The 19,050-nt window shown below is 41.5% G+C and overlaps 1 protein-coding gene across 3 annotated transcripts in view; it reads right to left on the bottom strand.

Moving 5' to 3' along the window:
• The window catches only part of RBMS1 (RNA binding motif single stranded interacting protein 1), a 183,707-nt gene that overhangs the window by 47,819 nt on the left and 116,838 nt on the right, over positions 1-19,050 (bottom strand). For all 3 annotated transcript variants that reach the window (XM_056861060.1, XM_056861059.1, XM_056861058.1), the window contains exon 3: positions 259-317. In XM_056861060.1, the coding sequence (XP_056717038.1) occupies positions 259-317 (59 nt within the window). The remainder of the gene's footprint in view (positions 1-258; positions 318-19,050) is intronic.

The raw sequence follows: 19,050 nt of genomic DNA on the forward strand, positions 1-19,050 counted from the left end.
CAAACTCCCTTTTCTTCTTTGAAGTAGAGGCTAAATGCCAACCAGCATTGTGCATGTTAAATTTGACTGAAGTTATCTGAATTTTTGGCACTCGGCTTTAGGGTTGGGTACATGCCAACTCTAACAGGGACAAATGTTCCACTGTAATCCAAAAAAACAATTTTATATTTAAGCAGAAACTAAAAGTTAATTTTAATGCCATGTTTGTAAATATTTACTAAACATCTAAACAGTCAAAGCAATTAACTATGAACGTACCTTTGCATTTGTTTGTTGTTTTATCCAAAATAGCTTTCGTCGATACAATTTTCCCATATCTAAAATATTTTTTAAAAAAGAAGAAAGCAGACGTTTACTAAGCAGACCTTTATAAATGACCACCATCTTTCCCAAAACCAAACTCTAGCTCCAGGTATAATTCATCTGTTTTTTTCCCCCCTTTTCATATTATTATTATTAGCATGTGAAGACCTCGACACTTTTTGTTTGAACTGACAGATTACTCTTAAATATGTACTGACAGTCTGGAGTCAGCAGCTTTTCTAAAAATTTCCATGCTCTGTCCATGCAGATATTATAGGGAAGCTGCATGTTACAAAAGCATTCTACATTGCAAAAAAGAAAAGGGGGGGAGGGTACAGCAACACTGTTGATCTCAAATAGGGCTGCAGGGGATGGGACAAACAAGTTTAATAGACCAAATCTGATTTGGTCTCCCCATGGCTGTCTTCACTTTAACTATCAGGTTTCTCTTTCTTTTCAGATATAATACATCAATAAATATATAAACCAATTGTGAGAATTCTGAATATGATTTCACCTGTAACAACATTTATTTAGATTTAGATATTACTTATACCCTGCTTTTCTCCCCAATGTGGACTCAAAGCAGCTTACAACACCGTTTTCTTTTTCATTTTATCCTAACAACGACCTTGCAAGTTAAATTATGCTGACTAGCCAGCACAGAGGGTTTCCATGGGAGTGAGGATCCAAATCCCAGATCCCTGTATGACACTGTAGCCACTACACTGTTCCAGCTCTCAATTTATTTCCTTTTTTAATTCTAAGATATAATGCATGTCATCATCAATACCGTACTGGCAAAGCAAAACCCACTCTTCATTTTCATGAAGCAATTCTTTTTACACTGTACAAAAAGACTCTCAAAAACAATGTAGGCACGTGCAATGGGAAGAGCAGCTTCCTCTCACTCTGCATAGGCAGACTAAATTCAAGAACTATAGATAGCCTATCTGTTCCTCTCTTCAACCTATAAAAGTGGGGGGGGGGAAGGCCAAGACACCTGCAAGGTAGGTAGGTATGCATGTATAAATGCTGACAGTACATGGAAACTCAGCACACAGGTATCAGAGGAAGGAGCAACCCAATTCTCCCCTGGAGCAGTGAATAAAATGGCTCCTTTTCAGAGGCACATCGCCTTCCTGACTATAGAAGAAGCAGCTACTTGGCTCTCCAGCCCTTAAAGGTGAAATGAACCTTTAATCACTGGCAGCCTAGATCTTTCCCCTAGTTAATTATGTAGCTGGGTAAGAGAGTGCGGGGGATGTGGAATTATATAGTATAGCCTGATTTCATCAGATCTCAGAAGCTAAGCTGGGTCAGTACTTGGAAGGGAGACCTCCAATGAAAGTTCTGCAGAGGAAGGCAATGGCAAACCACCTCTGCTGAACCACTTGCCTTGCAAACCCAACCAGAAGTCGCTACAAGTCAGCTGTGTCTTGATGGCACTTTACTCATGCACGCAAACACACACAAAAGCATGTGGATAAGAGGGGAATACTGAAATCATTCTGGAGCATTGTTAGGTCTCTTAACATTTTGCCCTTTTCTTTAAAAACAACAAGAAAAGTACCCTCTTCAAATACCGAATTTTTTTTCTCTCTCTCTCTATTGAAAGACAGCTTGAGAAAGATGAAGCAACTCTTCTAGTTCTGAAGGTGGTTTGTTTGTAAGGATATTTTTGGGGTGTGTCGGCATACTCAACCTGAGATATCTCCTGTATTCTCTTCTTAGTAGCTGAAAGCCAATGTGCAAATTGCCAACACATGGCTCATGCCCAAATACAGATACATTCCTCAGTTTGGTTCAGGATACACATCTGACTAAGCTAGGCCAGCGTATCACCAATTTGGATGTTGCAGTTTTTAAGCCAGTAATGGAACAAGTAATCCAGTAGTGAGCGATGAAGGAGACAGGAAGCAGCAGCTGCTCCCCCAGCAACAAAACCAGGATAGAGGTATCCAGGCCTAGCACTACTATCACTGCTCATTAGTTAGTACCATTAACTCAGGCAATGCTTTGCACAGCAATAGGATGGAGGGAATGTAACAGGTCCCTATACCTAGGAGAATACAATCCAAAACTCTGAGCATAGATAATGGGCAGGAAGAGAAGAGGGGAGAAGGGAGAAGCATGAATGAAAAGAGATTAATGTACATAAATGCAGTTACATGTACTTGGGCTTAGATTCATTCAGATATAAAGGAAGAAGAAGGAAAAAAAGTAGAAGAAGAAGGAGTTGGTTTTTATGTGCCAATGTTTTCTACCACTTAAGGGAGACTCAAACTAGCTTACCATCACCTTCCTTTCCCCTCCCCACAACAGACACCCTGTGAGGTAGGTGGGGCTGAGAGAGCACTTAATAGAACTGTAACTTGCCCAAGGTCATCCAGCTGGCTTCATGTGTAGGCATGGGGAAACAAATCCAGTTCACCAGATTAGTCTCCACCGCTCATATGGAGGAGTGGGGAATCAAACCCAGTTCTCCAGATCCACCGCTCTTAACCACTACACCACACTGGCTAAATGACTAAATGAATATCCCAAATGTTGCCTTGAAAGAGACAGGTGGTGAATGTGATACTGCTTACTGAAGAGAAGCTCATTCTTAGTAATGATTTCTTAATCCCTTTTTAAATTTGTTGCTGCAAATATTGTCCCTTCACTAACAATTTAAACAATTATAAGTAGGAGTGGTTTTCTAGCTTTTTATGTAAATTCTATTAATAGTTTATGTCCTTTATTGGAGAAAAAAGAGGAAGGAAAGGCTCTTATGTAAGGATCTTTTTCCTTCCGTCTAATGGATTCAATGCAACAGCGGCACGGGTGCTATTCTGTAATCTGTAACTTCTGCTTTTCAAGCCTACAACCCTTTTGAGTAACATCACTCAAAGCATTTTACCTGAAATTAGATCCTTTAATAAGCATAGTGGCCAGGAATGTGTTTATCACACTCAAGAAATTCAAGTTGAACCAGTCTGGTGTGACTCAAAAATTTATGAATGGGAAGTCTCCAGATGCATAACTCTGTTCTTCTCCTTTCACAATGAAAGAGCTCAGAGCAAGCCAAGAACAATTTGGTGCAGGACCAAAATAACCCAGCACATGTAAAATGTCCAGCTGGTAGTGTACGCAATGTGGCTAGTGTTGTGGCTTGTTTTACCAAGTCACATGTTTATCTACCCTTCCCCAAGGTGACACACATGAGGATAAGCTGCGAGACAGCAACTTGTCCAAGGGAACCCTATAAACAGTATCTTCTTTAAAGGTTCTGTTGTACATGCCCTCACCATCTGAAGTGCTTTGTGTTAGGATGCATGGCAGGGCCTTTTCAGCAGAGGCACCAACATGGTAAAAAAACTCCCTCAACAGGGAAATACAAATGGTATTTTTGGCAGTGAGCATCAGGTGTCAGCTAATGACAATACTGTTTTAGAGAGCCCTGATCTGTGATTTTAGTGGCACCTGGAGTTTTCTTGGATTTTTAGATTTGTATGTTGGTCAACTGGCCCAGTAACATCAAGTATTTACTACAAACTTAGCTTTGCATTTTGCTGTTGTGCTTATGTGCATTTGTTTTTTTAATTGTGTATTAGGTTTGCTAGAGTTTTATTGTATATTGCTGGATTTTTTAAAAACATTAGCTGCCTTGGAATTTTGCCAGATAGCAACATACAAATATTTAAGTAGAATAAAGTCCAGGGTTTGATTGCTCAGCAGGGAACTTAACAGGGGCATCAAACCGAACTTTGCATTATAAACTGATTGAGAACAAAGTATAGCGCAAAGTGTTGTAAGGACCAATGAGTGTTGTAAAGACCAATGAATAAATTCAGGCAGCTGCCACTTCTGTTCAATCACCTATAAGTTCTAAAATTGCCTACATTTTGGGTACTGTTGAATATATAATAATTTGGAAGTTTACAATTCTTCCATGACATTTTTTGCATATACAGTTGTCAATGTATGCAAGTAGCTATTCTGGCAAGATGGTGGGCGACTAAAGAAGAGTTGGCTTTTATATGCCAACTTTCTCTACCACTTAAGGCGGAATCAAACCGGCTTACAATCACCTTCCCTTCCCCTCCCCACAACAGACACCCTGTGAGGTAGGTGAGACTGAGAGAACGTCACTGGCCCAAGGTCATCCAGCTGGCTTCATGTGTAGGAGTGGGGAAACAAATCCAGTTCACCAGATTAGCTTCCAGCCGCTCATGTGGAGGAGTGAGGAATCAAGCCCGGTTCTCCAGATCAGAGTCCACCGCTCCAAACCACCTCTCTTAACCACTACACCACACTGGCTCTCTTAAATCTTAATCAAATCTGATTCACTTCCAAGAATGTGAGAATGAAGATGTGAAAGGAAGGTGTGGTTAAGTTATGATAAAGGAACAATATAGTATTGGTTGAAATGGAGGCAAAGTATGACAGAGGAGGGGACAGAGCTTCAGAGGGCTTTAAGAAGTATGCTGCATTTAAGGGAAGCACCAAAGTCATTCAAATACTAGTGCCAATCATCACTATACAAATTTCTATACATGAAAAGGAAGTCATCTTTCTAGACACACAATTTAGAAATGAGCAACGGACTAGTTTACAACTCAGAAGAACACAATTCTACTCCTAAGTAGCAAGATAGAACAATTGTGTTGGGTGAGTGTAAAGTCACAGCCAACTTATGGCAGCCCCAGAAAGGGGCTTTCAAGGCAAGAACACTAGTATACAAAATCCTTTCCGATCCTGGAGACCAATGATCTAGTTACATAGTTTCTAGCACAATGTCATGAAAGACTTTGTTGCACTGTTAGGAATGCAGTGATCCCATGATTTTGGCCCCCAGCAATAAAACTCATCCTTGTCACAAACACCTTCAACACACCTCAGTTTTTGCTGTATTTCATGGATCCACATGACATTTGTATCACCTTCTACTCAATCTCTTTAACTGGAGATGCTGGGGATTGAACCTGGGACCTTCAACATACCAAGCAGATGCTCTACCACTGAGCCACAGAGATGGAACTATGCCAAGCCCAGTCATCATTCAGGCAAAAAGATGAAAAACGTATAATGCAGATTTTTTTTAAAAAAAGAACAGCTAAAATATTCTTCACTCTGACATGCTTGGCTGCTGTGTTTGAAGACTCAGAATTCAGTTTTACACCCACATTTGTCAAAACAGCCCTCTTAAAATTTTTGCCGCTGCAGCCATAAACCTCCTTCACTTTGAGCTCTAAATATTCTAGCCTCGTACTTCCAGTGTCATGAACGGTACCTTCAGATTTAAGAACACCCATTTTCCTCCCCAATATTTTACTTTACTGATCTTGGCTGAAGTTAACAAAAGCAGCTTTGACTCACCAGATTCATCTTTAACCTTAGCCATTGGCTATACTGCTGGGATGATGAGCAGAAGACACGATGTGAGGTGGAAGGCCATGAATGGGGCAAAGAAAGACCACTGGGAGGAGATTTTCCCAGGGTCACTTTGCCCTCTCCCTGGAGTTGCTAACTGCCTTGATCAGGGGAAAATGTACAGTTCCAGTGTGATACTTCTACAATTTGTTCCATAGGCTCAATAGCAGGTGTAGGGGCAGAAAAGATACAAAATGCCAGCCCCCAGAACCAAAGTCCTATTGAATTGGTCTCTTTTGGACTGTGCTTCAACACATGCAAGTGCCTGGGCGGTACAGAGAATTCAGAACTATAAAATACTGTGAACTTCTACTTGATTATTATTTTTGAAGAATTTAACTGCACATAAAGCCTACCTGCAGACATCATAATTTCACACAAAACTATCATTCAGAATTACTTCCCTTTGCTGTGTTCATACTACATTATATTGGTGCATACGAAACATGCTCAGTTTTCATACAGAAGGAGGAGGGTATCCAAGTTTTTCCAAACAAAAAAGGGTAGGAGAGATCACCAGCTACGCAACAATTCTGGCTTAGGAAACGAAAGCCATACAAGAGGAAGGGGGGGGGGGGAAGCAGCTTTAGAAATCAGGAAATGTTTGTTTCCTCTGTTTGCAGAGATTGGGTATCAGTCTGTGTACTTCATGAAGGAACCCATGTTCCTTGAATTGCTATTTTTGTTCATGGATAAACTCATCTCAGTATGGGGAATGCGTTCTGGTACACAAACTAGAAAAATAGGTAATTGGCAGAATTATAATTACACTCTTTCTAAGACATTTCGAATCAGCAAATGAAAATGAATTTCTTAACAGTGACTAATTGATGTCTCAAGATTAGAGAGTGGAATTAAATGAATTATAGAAGATTCCTGTGTGAAAAATTTCAAACAAACAGGAAAGACAGCTTAACAATATGCATCATTTTAGGAATGTTTATTTCAGGAACACATATTTATTTTAGGAATATTTTAGTCTATGGATACAACATCATAAGAACATAAGAAAGGCCCTGCTGGATCAGACCAAGGTCCATCAAGTCCAGCAGTCTGTTCACACAGTGGCCAACCAGGTGCCTCTAGGAAGCCACAAACAAGACGACTGCAGCAGCACCATCCTGCCTGTGTTCCACCGCACCCAATATAATAGGCATGCTCCCCTGATACTAGAGAGAATAGGTATGCAGCATGACTAGAATCCATTCTAACTAATAGCCATGAATACCCCTTTCCTCCATGAATATGTCCACTCCCCTCTTAAAGCCCTTCAAGCTGGCAGCCATCACCACATCCTGGGGCAGGGAGTTCCACAATTTAACTATGCGTTGTGTGAAAAAATACTTCATCTGTTTTGAATCTCTCACCCTCCAGCTTCAGCAGATGACCCCGCGTTCTAGTATTATGGGAGAGGGCGAAAAACTTCTCCCTGTCCACTCTCTCCAAACCATGCATAATTGTATAGACCTCTTTCATGTCTCCCCTTAGCCGCCTTCTTTCCAAGCTAAACAGCCCTAAACGTCTTAACCGCTCCCCATAGGACAGTTGCTCTAGTCCCCTAATCATTTTGGCTGCTCTTTTCTGCACCTTCTCAAGCTCTGTAATATCCTTTTTTAGGTGTGGTGACCAGAATTGTACACAGTATTCCAAGTGTGGTCTCACCATAGATTTGTACAAGGGCAGTATGATATCAGCAGTTTTATTCTCTATTCCTCGTCTAATTATGGCCAGCATGGAATTTGCCATTTTTACAGCAGCTGCACACTGGGTTGACATCTTCATTGAGCTATCCACTACCACCCCAAGATCCCTTTTTTGGTCTGTCGCTGCCAGCACAGATCCCATCAGTGTATGTGTGAAGTTGGGATTTTTTGTCCCAATATGCATCACTTTACACTTACATTGAATTTCATTTGCCATTTTAATGCCCATTCTTCCAGTATGTAGAGATCCTTTTGGAGCTCTTCACAGTCCGATTTTGTTTTAACCACCCTAAATAATTTGGTGTCATCTGCAAACTTGGCTACTACACTGTTTAACTCCAACTCCAGGTCACTGATGAACAGGTTGAAAAGCACCGGTCCCAACACAGATCCCTGAGGCACCCCACTGTTCACATCCTGCCATTGGGAGAACTGACCATTGATTCCTACTCTCTGCTTCCTATTTTTCAGTCCACATGCTTATTGACGCTTTCAAAAAACTCTAATAGGTTAGTGAGACAGGACCCACCCTTACAGAAGCCATGTTGGGTTTTGCCCAGCAGACCTTGCCTTTCTATATGCTTGACAATTCTATCTTTAATAATGCTTTCCACCAATTTACCTGGAACAGACGTTAAGCTAACTGGCTTGTAATTTCCTGGGTCCCCCCTGGAACCTTTTTTATAAACATCAAATTATGTTCTTTATATTTATTGTACTTCCACTTCCAAAGCCAGTAATCAGAACAAGAGAGAACCCATCACCCATTTCTTGTAGCAACAGAAGCAAAGTTAGAAGCAAAATCCAGAAATTTCATTTAAAAAATCAAGGCATGAGTTCAAGGTAATGAACTTCTTATTGATCAATACTTGCTTGAAAGATAATGACAGAATCACAAGACTGCATACAAGTAATCCAAGGCAATCACAGCAAAATTTAGGGCCATGGCTGAATAGGTTCAAGGTTTATTATAACTTCTAACTGTTGCAACAAATGGATTGGTCTAACTTCGAAACAGTTGCAGGGAAATAACAAAGCCATCCCTAATCAGCCATCCCTCAGAAAGGGGAAAGCAAAAAATAGGAAAGGGAAAAGGTCCCCAGGGACAAAAACTGGGGTGCAAAGAGTGAAGGAGCTGGAAGAGAAACCAAGTGATCTAACTACCTTACAAGGAGGAGGAGGAAGACGAAGAAGAAGAGTTGGTTTTTATAGGCCGACTTTCTCTACCACTTAAGAAAGAATCAAACCGGCTTACAATCACCTTCCCTTCCCCTCCCTACATCAGGTACCCTGTGAAGTAGGTGGGGCTGAGAGAGCTCTAAAAGAACTGTGATTAGCCCAAGGTCACCCAGCTGGCTTCATGTGTAGGAATGGGGAAACCAACCCTGTTCACCAGATTAGTGTCCTTCTAATGTGTCCTTCATGTGGAGGAGTGGGGAATCAAACCCGGTTCTCCAGATTAGTGTCCACCGCTACTAACCACCACTCTTAACCACTACACCATGCTAGTGAGAGCTTTAAGTTTTAAATCGAAATTGGTCAAAGTAAACCTAGTGATCAGGAACAAGAAGCGTACCCCCACATTGCCTAAGCAACACTGGGAGAGTTCCTGTGCTGTAGCCAGGCAGCTCTGCATGGGAAGCTTGGCAAACCATTCATGAGTTGTTTCAGCAACCAGGGTGAACCCTTCCCCCCCCCCATGCCATGCTATGAGAGAATAACCTAATTGCACCACCACCTTTGAGTGTATTTGGCTTTCTGAACATGTGGTATGAGTGGGAGAAATATCACAGCAATCTTTCAATCAGGAAAAAGGCCCCAAATGCCCCTTTCTTCCTTAAGAACTGTATAAGAAAATAGTCCTCATTGAAGCAAATGGGCTTATGTTTTGATAGTCTGACTTGCTTTAACCTAATCCCCCAAAGCTATCTGTCTGATTGGTTATCAGCATGTTAGCACCAATGTTAACAGGTTAAGCAAAGGGAAACATTATCTAATAGCTGTGTAATGTCAGTAAAGGAGTGCTATAGCCGAGTGAAAGTTTCACCAGTCACCTTGTAGTACTGCACAAAGATTTTATAAAATGGACAGTGTACGCTGCCACAGCACCTTTCCATATCTGACACAAGAAGAAATGGGTAGAGGGAGACCAATAACCTACCCTGTTGCTAACATATATTCTGCAGTAGAAAATGCCACACCAGGCAAAATCTGTTCACAATAAAAGTTTCAACCAGTATGTTTTGAACAACTTTGAATCTGTACTCTGCCATGGAAACTTGCTGGGCGACCTTGAGCCTGTCACACTCTATCCTATCCTACCAAACAAGGTTGTTGTTAGGATAAAACGTAGGAGAGGAGAATGATGTAAGCTGCTTTAGGCACCGAGGGGGGGGGGAGGGGGGTATAAACAAAGCAAGTAAATAAATAAACTGAGAACCTGATAAGTAGGTATCCTAAGGAGGATAGTATTCAAACATAGTGTGGGTGTGTGTATAATTTTATTTTGCAACTGCTTTCTCCTACCCTTTGACGTTCGCATATTATCTTAATGAATGGATAGCTCAAAATGGGCATGAGATGGGAAGGCTTTCCAGTTTTTGGATGCCAAGGTAACCCAATACTTGGGCGCATATACAACCATGCACTTTCAGTTAATTTTGGCAGAATACTAAGGCAATGTACAGACATACACCCAACATACACACATACACAATAGCCTGTGTCAAGAAAGTGCCCACAGCAATGCTGCCTTATTAGGACATACCAGCTGCCTCCCTTCTGTTCATTAAGATAAACAGATAAGAGGTAGATACTTTAATTATCCGGGTGCTCTACAAGTTATCTGATTTATTTAAATGTTAATTGTCCTTTCAAATACATGTTCATTATTAAGTTCCAAAGATGACGATGAAAAAAAGGGGGGAAATCAAAGCAATAGTAATATGTAATTGTATTTTATGACTGCATCATGTTTTGCAGAATGAATCAGGTCACATATCAAAAGATGCTTACTGGACGTTTTTCATAACTGTATTTAAACCATTCATTCTCACAATTACTATAAGCCTGTAGTATTATACAGATTGATGCGACTAATTTATTTTGAAAGTGACCAACTTCCATTATCCTATTTGTGTAAACAAGGACTGGGAATTATGGTGAAGATATCCACAATGAATGCTTCTGAAGTCCCAATGATAAGTTCCCCCCACTGTTGTTTTCAGCACAAAAGCTGTTCTATACCAAGTTAAATCACTGGTCCATCTAAGCTCAATAATTCTCACTCCAGGCAGAGAAAACTCTTTCCCAACTACCATATAACATGGGATACCAATAGCTTTTTAACCAGGAAATCCAGGGACAGAACCTGCCATAATTCTTTACGAAGTTATTTTAACAGTAGCTGTTATACCCAAGCCTAAATACTAATGAATCAAAATAGGATGGACATGGGTTAAAAAATGTGCAGATAATGTAGCCAATATTGTCTGGTATCGAATCATACTACAGCAAACAAATTCCCCATTGTTGAGTCCTTCCATTACTGAAGCAGTCTACACTAAATCAATAGTTTGCTCAACAATGACTAATCTGTGAAAAAAGACCAATGCCAGACAGACATCAAGAATTAATCTACAAATGTAGGTGGAAATGTAATAAACCATCCATAAATATACCCATAAAATAAGCCAATTTTTTTTTACAAAATATGTTTTCAAGCAACATTATAAATGCAGTTAGATTCTACATTCCTTCCAGCACAGACCTCAAGGGGTATAAACTGAGTTTCCAGGATGTTCCCAGCAACACACTGGCCAACCCACTCCTACATAGCTTCAGCAGGGTTGCTGCATAATGCAACTTCAGTCTACACACCCTGAGCCTCAAACGTTGTTTTGTTCATTTTACTTCCAGGGCAATTCTGAAGGATATAAGCTACTTAAATGCAGAAGGCTCAAGCCAGAGCCAAGCACTTTAATATCTTCTTGATGTTATTTGGAAGAATTAAGCACACGCATCAAGCCTCCCCTATGGAATCAAAGGGACGTAAAAGAGCTCAATTTTGGCAGGATCATGCCTAATATGATGTTCAGTGTGCCATATTCACCTCAGGGAGGCTTGCAGCCCTGGTGGTGGCTGTTTCAAGGAAAGAACCACCCAACAGCCATAAGTAGGGTTGCCAGATCCCTCTTCGCCACCGGCCGGAGGTTTTTGGGGCGGATCCTGAGGAGGGCAGGGTTTGGGGAAGGACTTCGATGCCATAGAGTCCAATTGCCAAAGTGGCCATTTTCACCAGAGGGACTCCTCTCTATCAGCTGGAGATCAGTTGTAATAGCAAAGAGATCTCCAGATAGTACCTGGAGGCTTGGAACCCTAACCATGAGCCTCACTAGGAAAAGACCTTGCCCTTTTTTCCTGAAATATGGAGCAGGTACCACATTGGGGAACAGAGCTAAGAGCCACGGGGGCATGCCAAAGAGCCACATGTGACTCCCAATCCACTGAGTATTACTGGTTTATATAATCCCAGCTATTTAAAAATGTCTCAGTAGATAGAAGCAATTCTTCCCTTGGAACGCAAAAATATTTATTGTGTGCAAAGTAGTAAAATTTCAAAGACATGGAAAAAAAATCAGGTCACAGTTCTGAGAGAACAGAACATGCATGGTGCAGGGAACATTCAGACTGAAAGCGTGCCCTAGTACAGACACAGTCCTCGAGGCCAACCTTTTAGGGCATTTACAAATCTGCGGTACAGAGCTTGCAAATTTATATTACAACTATGTCCTCAACAGGGTCGATGTCCAGGACAGAAAATTTAACTTGTACAGACACAGAAACAAAAAGTACACCATGTTAGTGCCGGGAAAGGACAGGGTGGAAATCGAATAAAAAATAAATACACTGCAAGACATAAGGAGCATTGCAGTATCTCTAGGACTAAGAAACTGCTTTCCAACATCTACATGAAACTGCTGGGAGAGATCACTGGAGGACCAGGGTTGTTACCAGTATGCAGATGACAAACAACACTCTCTCCTTTTCATCAATCCCGCAGGAAAAGAATCATGAGGAAGTATCAACAACAACAACAACAACAAATAATGAACATTACAAACCCCCCTCAAGTCTGACAGAATCAATTCCTTAACAAGCCAGTAAAGGTTATGCTCAGTGTCAAAAAGCTGCTCACAAGTGAAGTATTAGACCTGTATTTAGGTCAGGCGGCAGCTCTTCCTGCATACTAAGATCTCTGTAGAGCAGAAATGCTGGGTGGGGGAGACACAGGGAACTAGCACGACAGGCTAACTGACTCCAGCACTAGGAACAAACGATCCTTGGAAACGAGACTCACCCTCTGATGGTTTTAGAACACTGGGTTACAGCAAGAAGACAGAAACTATAAATCCCTGGTTGATTAAAAGGAACAAAGCACAGTTTAATATTCAGGCAGGATCCCTGCTTCTGACAATGAATTTTACAGCCTGAAGAGCAGGTGAAGAGAAAAGAGCATCCCTTCTGAACACATGGAGCTACTGAATAAGACTACTGGAGCATCTAGAATAATACTGTCTGTTCCAAGTAATAGTAGCCTTCAAGGTAAAGTTGCCAGGTCCCCCTGGCTGCTGGTGGGGGATGGGGGGATAGGGTTGCCAGATCCTGGTTGGGAAACTCCTGGAGATTTGGGGAAGGAGGCTGGGGAGGTCAGGGACCTCAGTGGGTTGCAATGCTAGAGTCCACCCCTCCAAAGCCTCTAGTTTCTCAGGGGAACTGATCTCTGTAGTCTGGAGATGAGCTGTAATTCCGGGGAATTGCCAGGTCCCACCTGGAGGCTGACATCCCTACTTTGAGTATTAGGTAGAGAGGAGAAAGATGGATCAAGTCTTTGTTCTGGAGAAGGATTTGATTTTTAGTTTAACTTTCCCTCCAAAAGGGAATGGTTTGGGCCTCAAGTGGCCACAAAAAGAGGTTGCCAAGCTGACAGTACATAGGTGTAATGAATCTGCTCAGGATAAACTCAGCACTTTGTTATTCAGTCTGCTGGTATAGGGAGCCAAAATGTCCCTATTTTTCCATTTCCACTCAAGACCCCAAGATCAAGAAGCAAGAGGGAACCACTTTGGAGATCACTAATATACAATTTATCCCGCTCTGAAGTAATGATCTAGAATAATGTTCATTGTTATAAAAGTAGAACAACATGTGCACCCATCTTGCTGTCAAGGTGTATTAAGACTGAAAAGAAAGCTAGATAAATACCTCAGTTTCCTGAATAGGTGCATTAAGTGCAAACTGGCACAAATACATGACTCAGAAGACTGACTGCATCTATGTAAATGTTGAGGTTCAAAGAGATAAATATACAATTTTAAGAACATCCCACTATTAACAAACTTTTTAAAATTCGAAGAGTTAAAAATTAGAAATTAGTAAAATATAAATGGTTTCTTTCATATTTATACTCCCTGAAAAGGAACACACATAGGAGGGCCTATACACTGGCCATATTAGAAGGGAGATTTAAGAAGATCCCCAGGGTGGAGAGACTTTGCCCGTGTAACACAGGGTGAGCTGGAAACCATTGAGCATGTATTTTTTAGATGTCCCCTCTACAAGTCAGTCCGCTTCAATATTATTGACCCTTTGATTAGGGAAATGGGCTCTGGTGATGAGGGTGAATGGACCAAAAGGTTTCTGCTGGGAGCAGCTCACCAGTCACCACCCAGGTTGCAAAATATTGTGCAGTAACAATGAAGCTACGTCGCCTTAATGTACATCCTTAATCTGTGGAATTGTAAAATTGGGTGATTCCTAATTTTGTTGGCCTTGGTTGTAAACATCTACTCTGTATGGTCAGTTTCTGTTTTACCTGTTTTACCTGGCATACTAGCCGCAAATAAAATTTATTTAGTTATTTATAAATGGTTTCAAACCTCTTCAAGTATTTGTATTACTTAGCAATAATTTCTTTTCCAATGGTGATGTTTTATACTAACATTGCTTATATGACCTCCAATGTGTCTTGAAACAAGAGGGGGGGGAAGGCTTCACCAGAACATAAAAACTGATGTCCTTATATTTCTGTGGAGTACGTTCTTTATTCAACCAGTGCTGGTTAATCCCTTGCCCTCAATGGTTGGGAGGCTAAAGCCTCCCCCTCCCCTCTAGCCACGCGATTGCTGGGTGGGCGGCTCGGTGGTTCCTGCCCCCCCGCCCGCCTATCAGCTGTTGGGCGGGGCGGGCTTCCTTTGGTAGACCTGGCCTCCGGCTGAGTCCCATTGGGAGGCCATGTCTACCCACTGGCTTTCTTGGCGGTAGACCTGGACTCCGAGGAGGGAAAAAAGTCCCCCTTCAGAGGCCAGGTCTACCAATTGGCTTCTATGGGCCTCCGGAGGCCAGGTCTACTGCCAAGAAAGCCAATGGGTAGACATGGCCTCCCAATGGGACTCAGCCGGAGGCCAGGTCTACCAATAGGCTTTTATGGCGGTAGACCAGGCCTCCAGATGAGGACTCCGGACGGGGAAATGGCAGGGACATACAATTTAATTTTTATCAATAAATAAGATCACTATTAAGTATGATATCAAGTTTTATTCAGTGTACCTATAGTTTAATTAAGACTTAAAACTTTAATTAAAGTTTATTAAGTTAATAAACAGTGTACCTACCTATATAGTTTAAGTTTAACAAATTTGGCTCTCAAAAGAAATCTCAATCGTTGTACTGTTGATATTAGGCTCTTTTGACTAATGAGTTTGCCGACCCCTGGTGTAGTGCTATGTGTAAACTCAGCCCACCATAAATACAGAAATAAAATTCTGCTGGTGATATAATAAATCTACAGTAAAAGTAAGGACCAGAAATGCTAACAAAACATGGACTTTAAGCTTCGGAAATTTCAAGGGAAAAAAAGAGAAAGATAGGAACACAAGAATACTAAAAACTAAAACAGCCTAAAGGCTGACACTACAGTCAAGCAGAATGTCAGTTTTGATGAAGGAGCATGACTAAAACTGGGTTTCAAAGTGCCACATGCACAGCGATCAGACAGCAGAGTTTCCAAGGCCCCTTTCCAGTAGAAATCCCCACGCTATACAGCAAGCTAGTCCTAAAACGCAGCAAAAATACCAAGTGTGTATCACGGCAACCTGAAGAACTAGAGCCAGATGCAAGAAAAATACAAGAAAACTACAGGTCAAGCGCAGAAGAGATTGGGCATGCCTAAAGAATCCTTTCACACATGTATAAAGCTCATATCATAGGGCAGATAAAGCTGAACTAGGGAAACATTTTGTTCTACACTTGTTAAACAAATACAAGGAATTATATGCCTTATTTGACTGCAGTTACTTTTGTAAGTTTTCCAAATGTTTGGTATTGCCCTATCGAAAGCAGCTTTTCTTTTCCTCCTGTTAACTATGGCACATTGAAAGATGCACACTGGGATTTGCTCACAAGTGTACCTGAGTTTTTAATCAAATGCATAATTACAAAGAGGGTTCTAGCCATATTTAGTGGTGATGGACAGATATATCCCCCAAGTCTATATGGATCACATTTCAGTAGAGAAATGTACTTTTTTTAAAAGAAATTTTATTAACATTTTAAAAATAAAACCAAATAAATAAATTACATACACTTACATTAGCACAGTTTTAATTCCTTCAGGGAGTATATTTCACCTTACATTTTATGCATCTTATACATTATTCCAATATTCTACTTTGAAAACAAACGAGCATCCTGTAACCAAAGTGATATTCCTACAGTTGTTCAAATTATGAAAGAATTCAGAGCTTCAAAGTGTAATGAGCTGCAGAGGGGGGAAGGGAAATGAAATGACTATTGGACAATTTAAGGTCATCGACTCTTATAAAAAATACTGAATCAACATGGACAAATTGCTTTAATCAAAAATTTAAAAAAGTTGGAAAGTGCAACAGAACAGTTAAAGCTCATACATTATACTGGGAGCAAGCAAAGACAATGGGGATGTCTTTGAAAATTGTCTAAAAATTTCAGCTTGTCCAAACTTTAACAGCTAGGCTATTGTTGGGCACAGGATTCAGCAATCATATCACCCCTGTCCTGACAGCTCTGCATTGGTTGTCCATCTGTTTCCAGGCACAAGTCAAAGTGTTGGTTCTTACCTTTAAAATTCTACACAGTTCGAGGCCAGGATACCTGAAGGGCCGCACCCTCCCATATGGTCCAGTTAAGATCCTCCACACAAGCCTTCTACTTGCCAGTGTGGTGTAGTGGTTAAAAGCGGTGGTTTGGAGAGGTGGAGTCTGATCTGGAGAACCGGGTTCGATTCCCCACTCCTCCACATGAGCGGCGGAGGCTAATCTGGTGAACTGGATTTGTTTCCCCACTCCTACACACGAAGCCAGCTGGGTGACCTTGGGCTAGTCACAGCTCTCTTAGAGTTCTCTCAGCCCCACCTACCTCACAGGAGTCAAAAAGGGCAAGAGTCCAGTAGCACCTTAAAGACTAACAAAAATATTTTCTGGTAGGGTATGAGCTTTCGTGAGCCACAGCTCACTTCTTCAGATACCACTGTGAATTACCTCACAGGGTATCTGTTGTGGGGAGGGGAATGGAAGGTGATTGTAAGCCGGTTTGAGTCTCCCTTAAGTGGTAGAGAAAGTCGGCATATAAAAACCAACTCTTCTTCTTCTACTACTCTTGGTGCTCCTGCCCGCAGAGGTGAGGCAGGGGCAACCAGAGGAGACAGGACTTTTTCAGTGGTGGCGCCTTGCCTGTGGAGTATTCTCACCTGTGAGGCTTGCCTAGTGCCTTAACTCCTTTCATTTAGGCACCAACCCAAAACAATTCTTTTATCTAGACTTTTAACTTTGGGTTTGATCTCTTTAATTGCATTCTGTTCCTAGAATCAGGATTGTTGCAAAGATCATTTAGACCCCCCAACAGTTTTATGTACTGAGTTTTTATATGATTTCATGCTCTTGATTTTTATTGGCTGTTTTTAAAAGGTTTATTAATTTTAATGTTTGATTCTTCCTTAAGTGGTAAAGAAAGACGACATATAAAAACTAACTCTTCTTCTTCTTCTAAAAAGGTCGTATATTTTAAAAAAACATAAAAGAAAATAGGTTAATATTACTAAGCAAAAAGGAAAATAATGTAAACTCAATGTAAGTAATTGAAGATCTGATGGTTTTGAAACACAGTACAGATCAGACTACTTGAAATGGAGAGAATTAAGAAAAAAATTATGCCTAATTTTTCAAAAGTGGAACATGAGCCATCAGACACTCCTGATTATTTTGTGAATTTTGTTACAAGTTATCTAAAAAAAAGGGGGACCTGAATAAACAGGTCCCACCCTTGTGGACTTACCGGGCAGGATACAGGGGAAGGAGAGATGGTCCCTCGGGTTGGGCTGCCGCCGTCTCGCGAGGCCATGCTTGCCTCACGGTTTCTCCCAGTCCCTTCCCAAGGCGGGTGGGGTGTCCTGACGTCACCCCTCCCTGTGCCTACTTAAGCCGGCGCAGCCCAGCTGCCATCCTCTTTGCAGCGGGACAGCGAGGTTACCATTGCTACCTTAGTAATTACTGAACTCTGAGAAATGGGGAACCTATTTAACTGATGTACCGGGATCGCTCATGGATGAATCGTCAGGAGGGGAGTTATGACTTTTTACAGTTCTTCTTTTCAGATACATGGTAGGAGACAGGCTAATACAGTCCTGTCTCCAGTTTTCTCTGCAAATTATTCATAATGGGAGCGTTAATAAGCTATGCTGCTGGCAGCAACCTCCCCCCCCCACTGTCAATCATAGGCAGTATTTTCTTGGTTGTAGAGTCTGCAGTTCTGAACACAACGGTGTGAGCTTTTAACTTTGCTATGCTGTCTTTTCTATGCATCATTCTTGGACCCCAGGGTGTGGTAAGCTCCCCTTCCCCGAAGGTTTTAAGCAGAGGTTAGATGGCCATCTGTCAGCGATGACTGTCGGCAATGACAAATTCGGTGAGCTTAAGTGGATGCTGTGAGGGAGGGCATATTGGCCATCTTCTAGGTATGGAATAGGGGATGCTGGGGGGGGGGGAGTTGCGAAGTTTCTGCATTGGGCAGGGGTTGGACTAGATGACCTCGGTGGTCGCTTCCAACTATACTTTTCTATGATTCTCCACACAAGCAGCTATTTGTGGTTCAGTTTGATTCTCCCTTAGGTGGGAGAGAAAGCCGACATTTAAACTAACTAACAAAAACAAACAAACAAAAAAAAAAAACAGAAAACAGAAGAAACCCTCTCCTTTGTTTCATCATTTCGCTCGTGTGCTTGCATCCATCGCAAGGGAATTGTAAGTGATTTACTTTGCTGTGAGCACTGGTTGTTTGATTTTGCTGCGATCTATTAACTGAACTGGGATTGATGGACAAAAAGGGGAAGAATGCTGGTTTATTTCATTTTGCTGTGCTGCATTTGCTGACCTGAGAACTGATACATTAGAAGGGGGCAGAGCCACTTTTCCGTAACCTGTTGGCCAGTCACATTCCCTTGACGGGATGATTTGGCTTGAGAAGAGCGGTTAATTGTTGTCTCGGGTCCTTTGCAATTTGGGCTAGGGGACATGCCTCCAAATCGGTCAAAGGACTT

Source organism: Euleptes europaea, chromosome 15, assembly GCF_029931775.1.
Source record: "Euleptes europaea isolate rEulEur1 chromosome 15, rEulEur1.hap1, whole genome shotgun sequence".
Taxonomy (NCBI): domain Eukaryota; kingdom Metazoa; phylum Chordata; class Lepidosauria; order Squamata; family Sphaerodactylidae; genus Euleptes; species Euleptes europaea.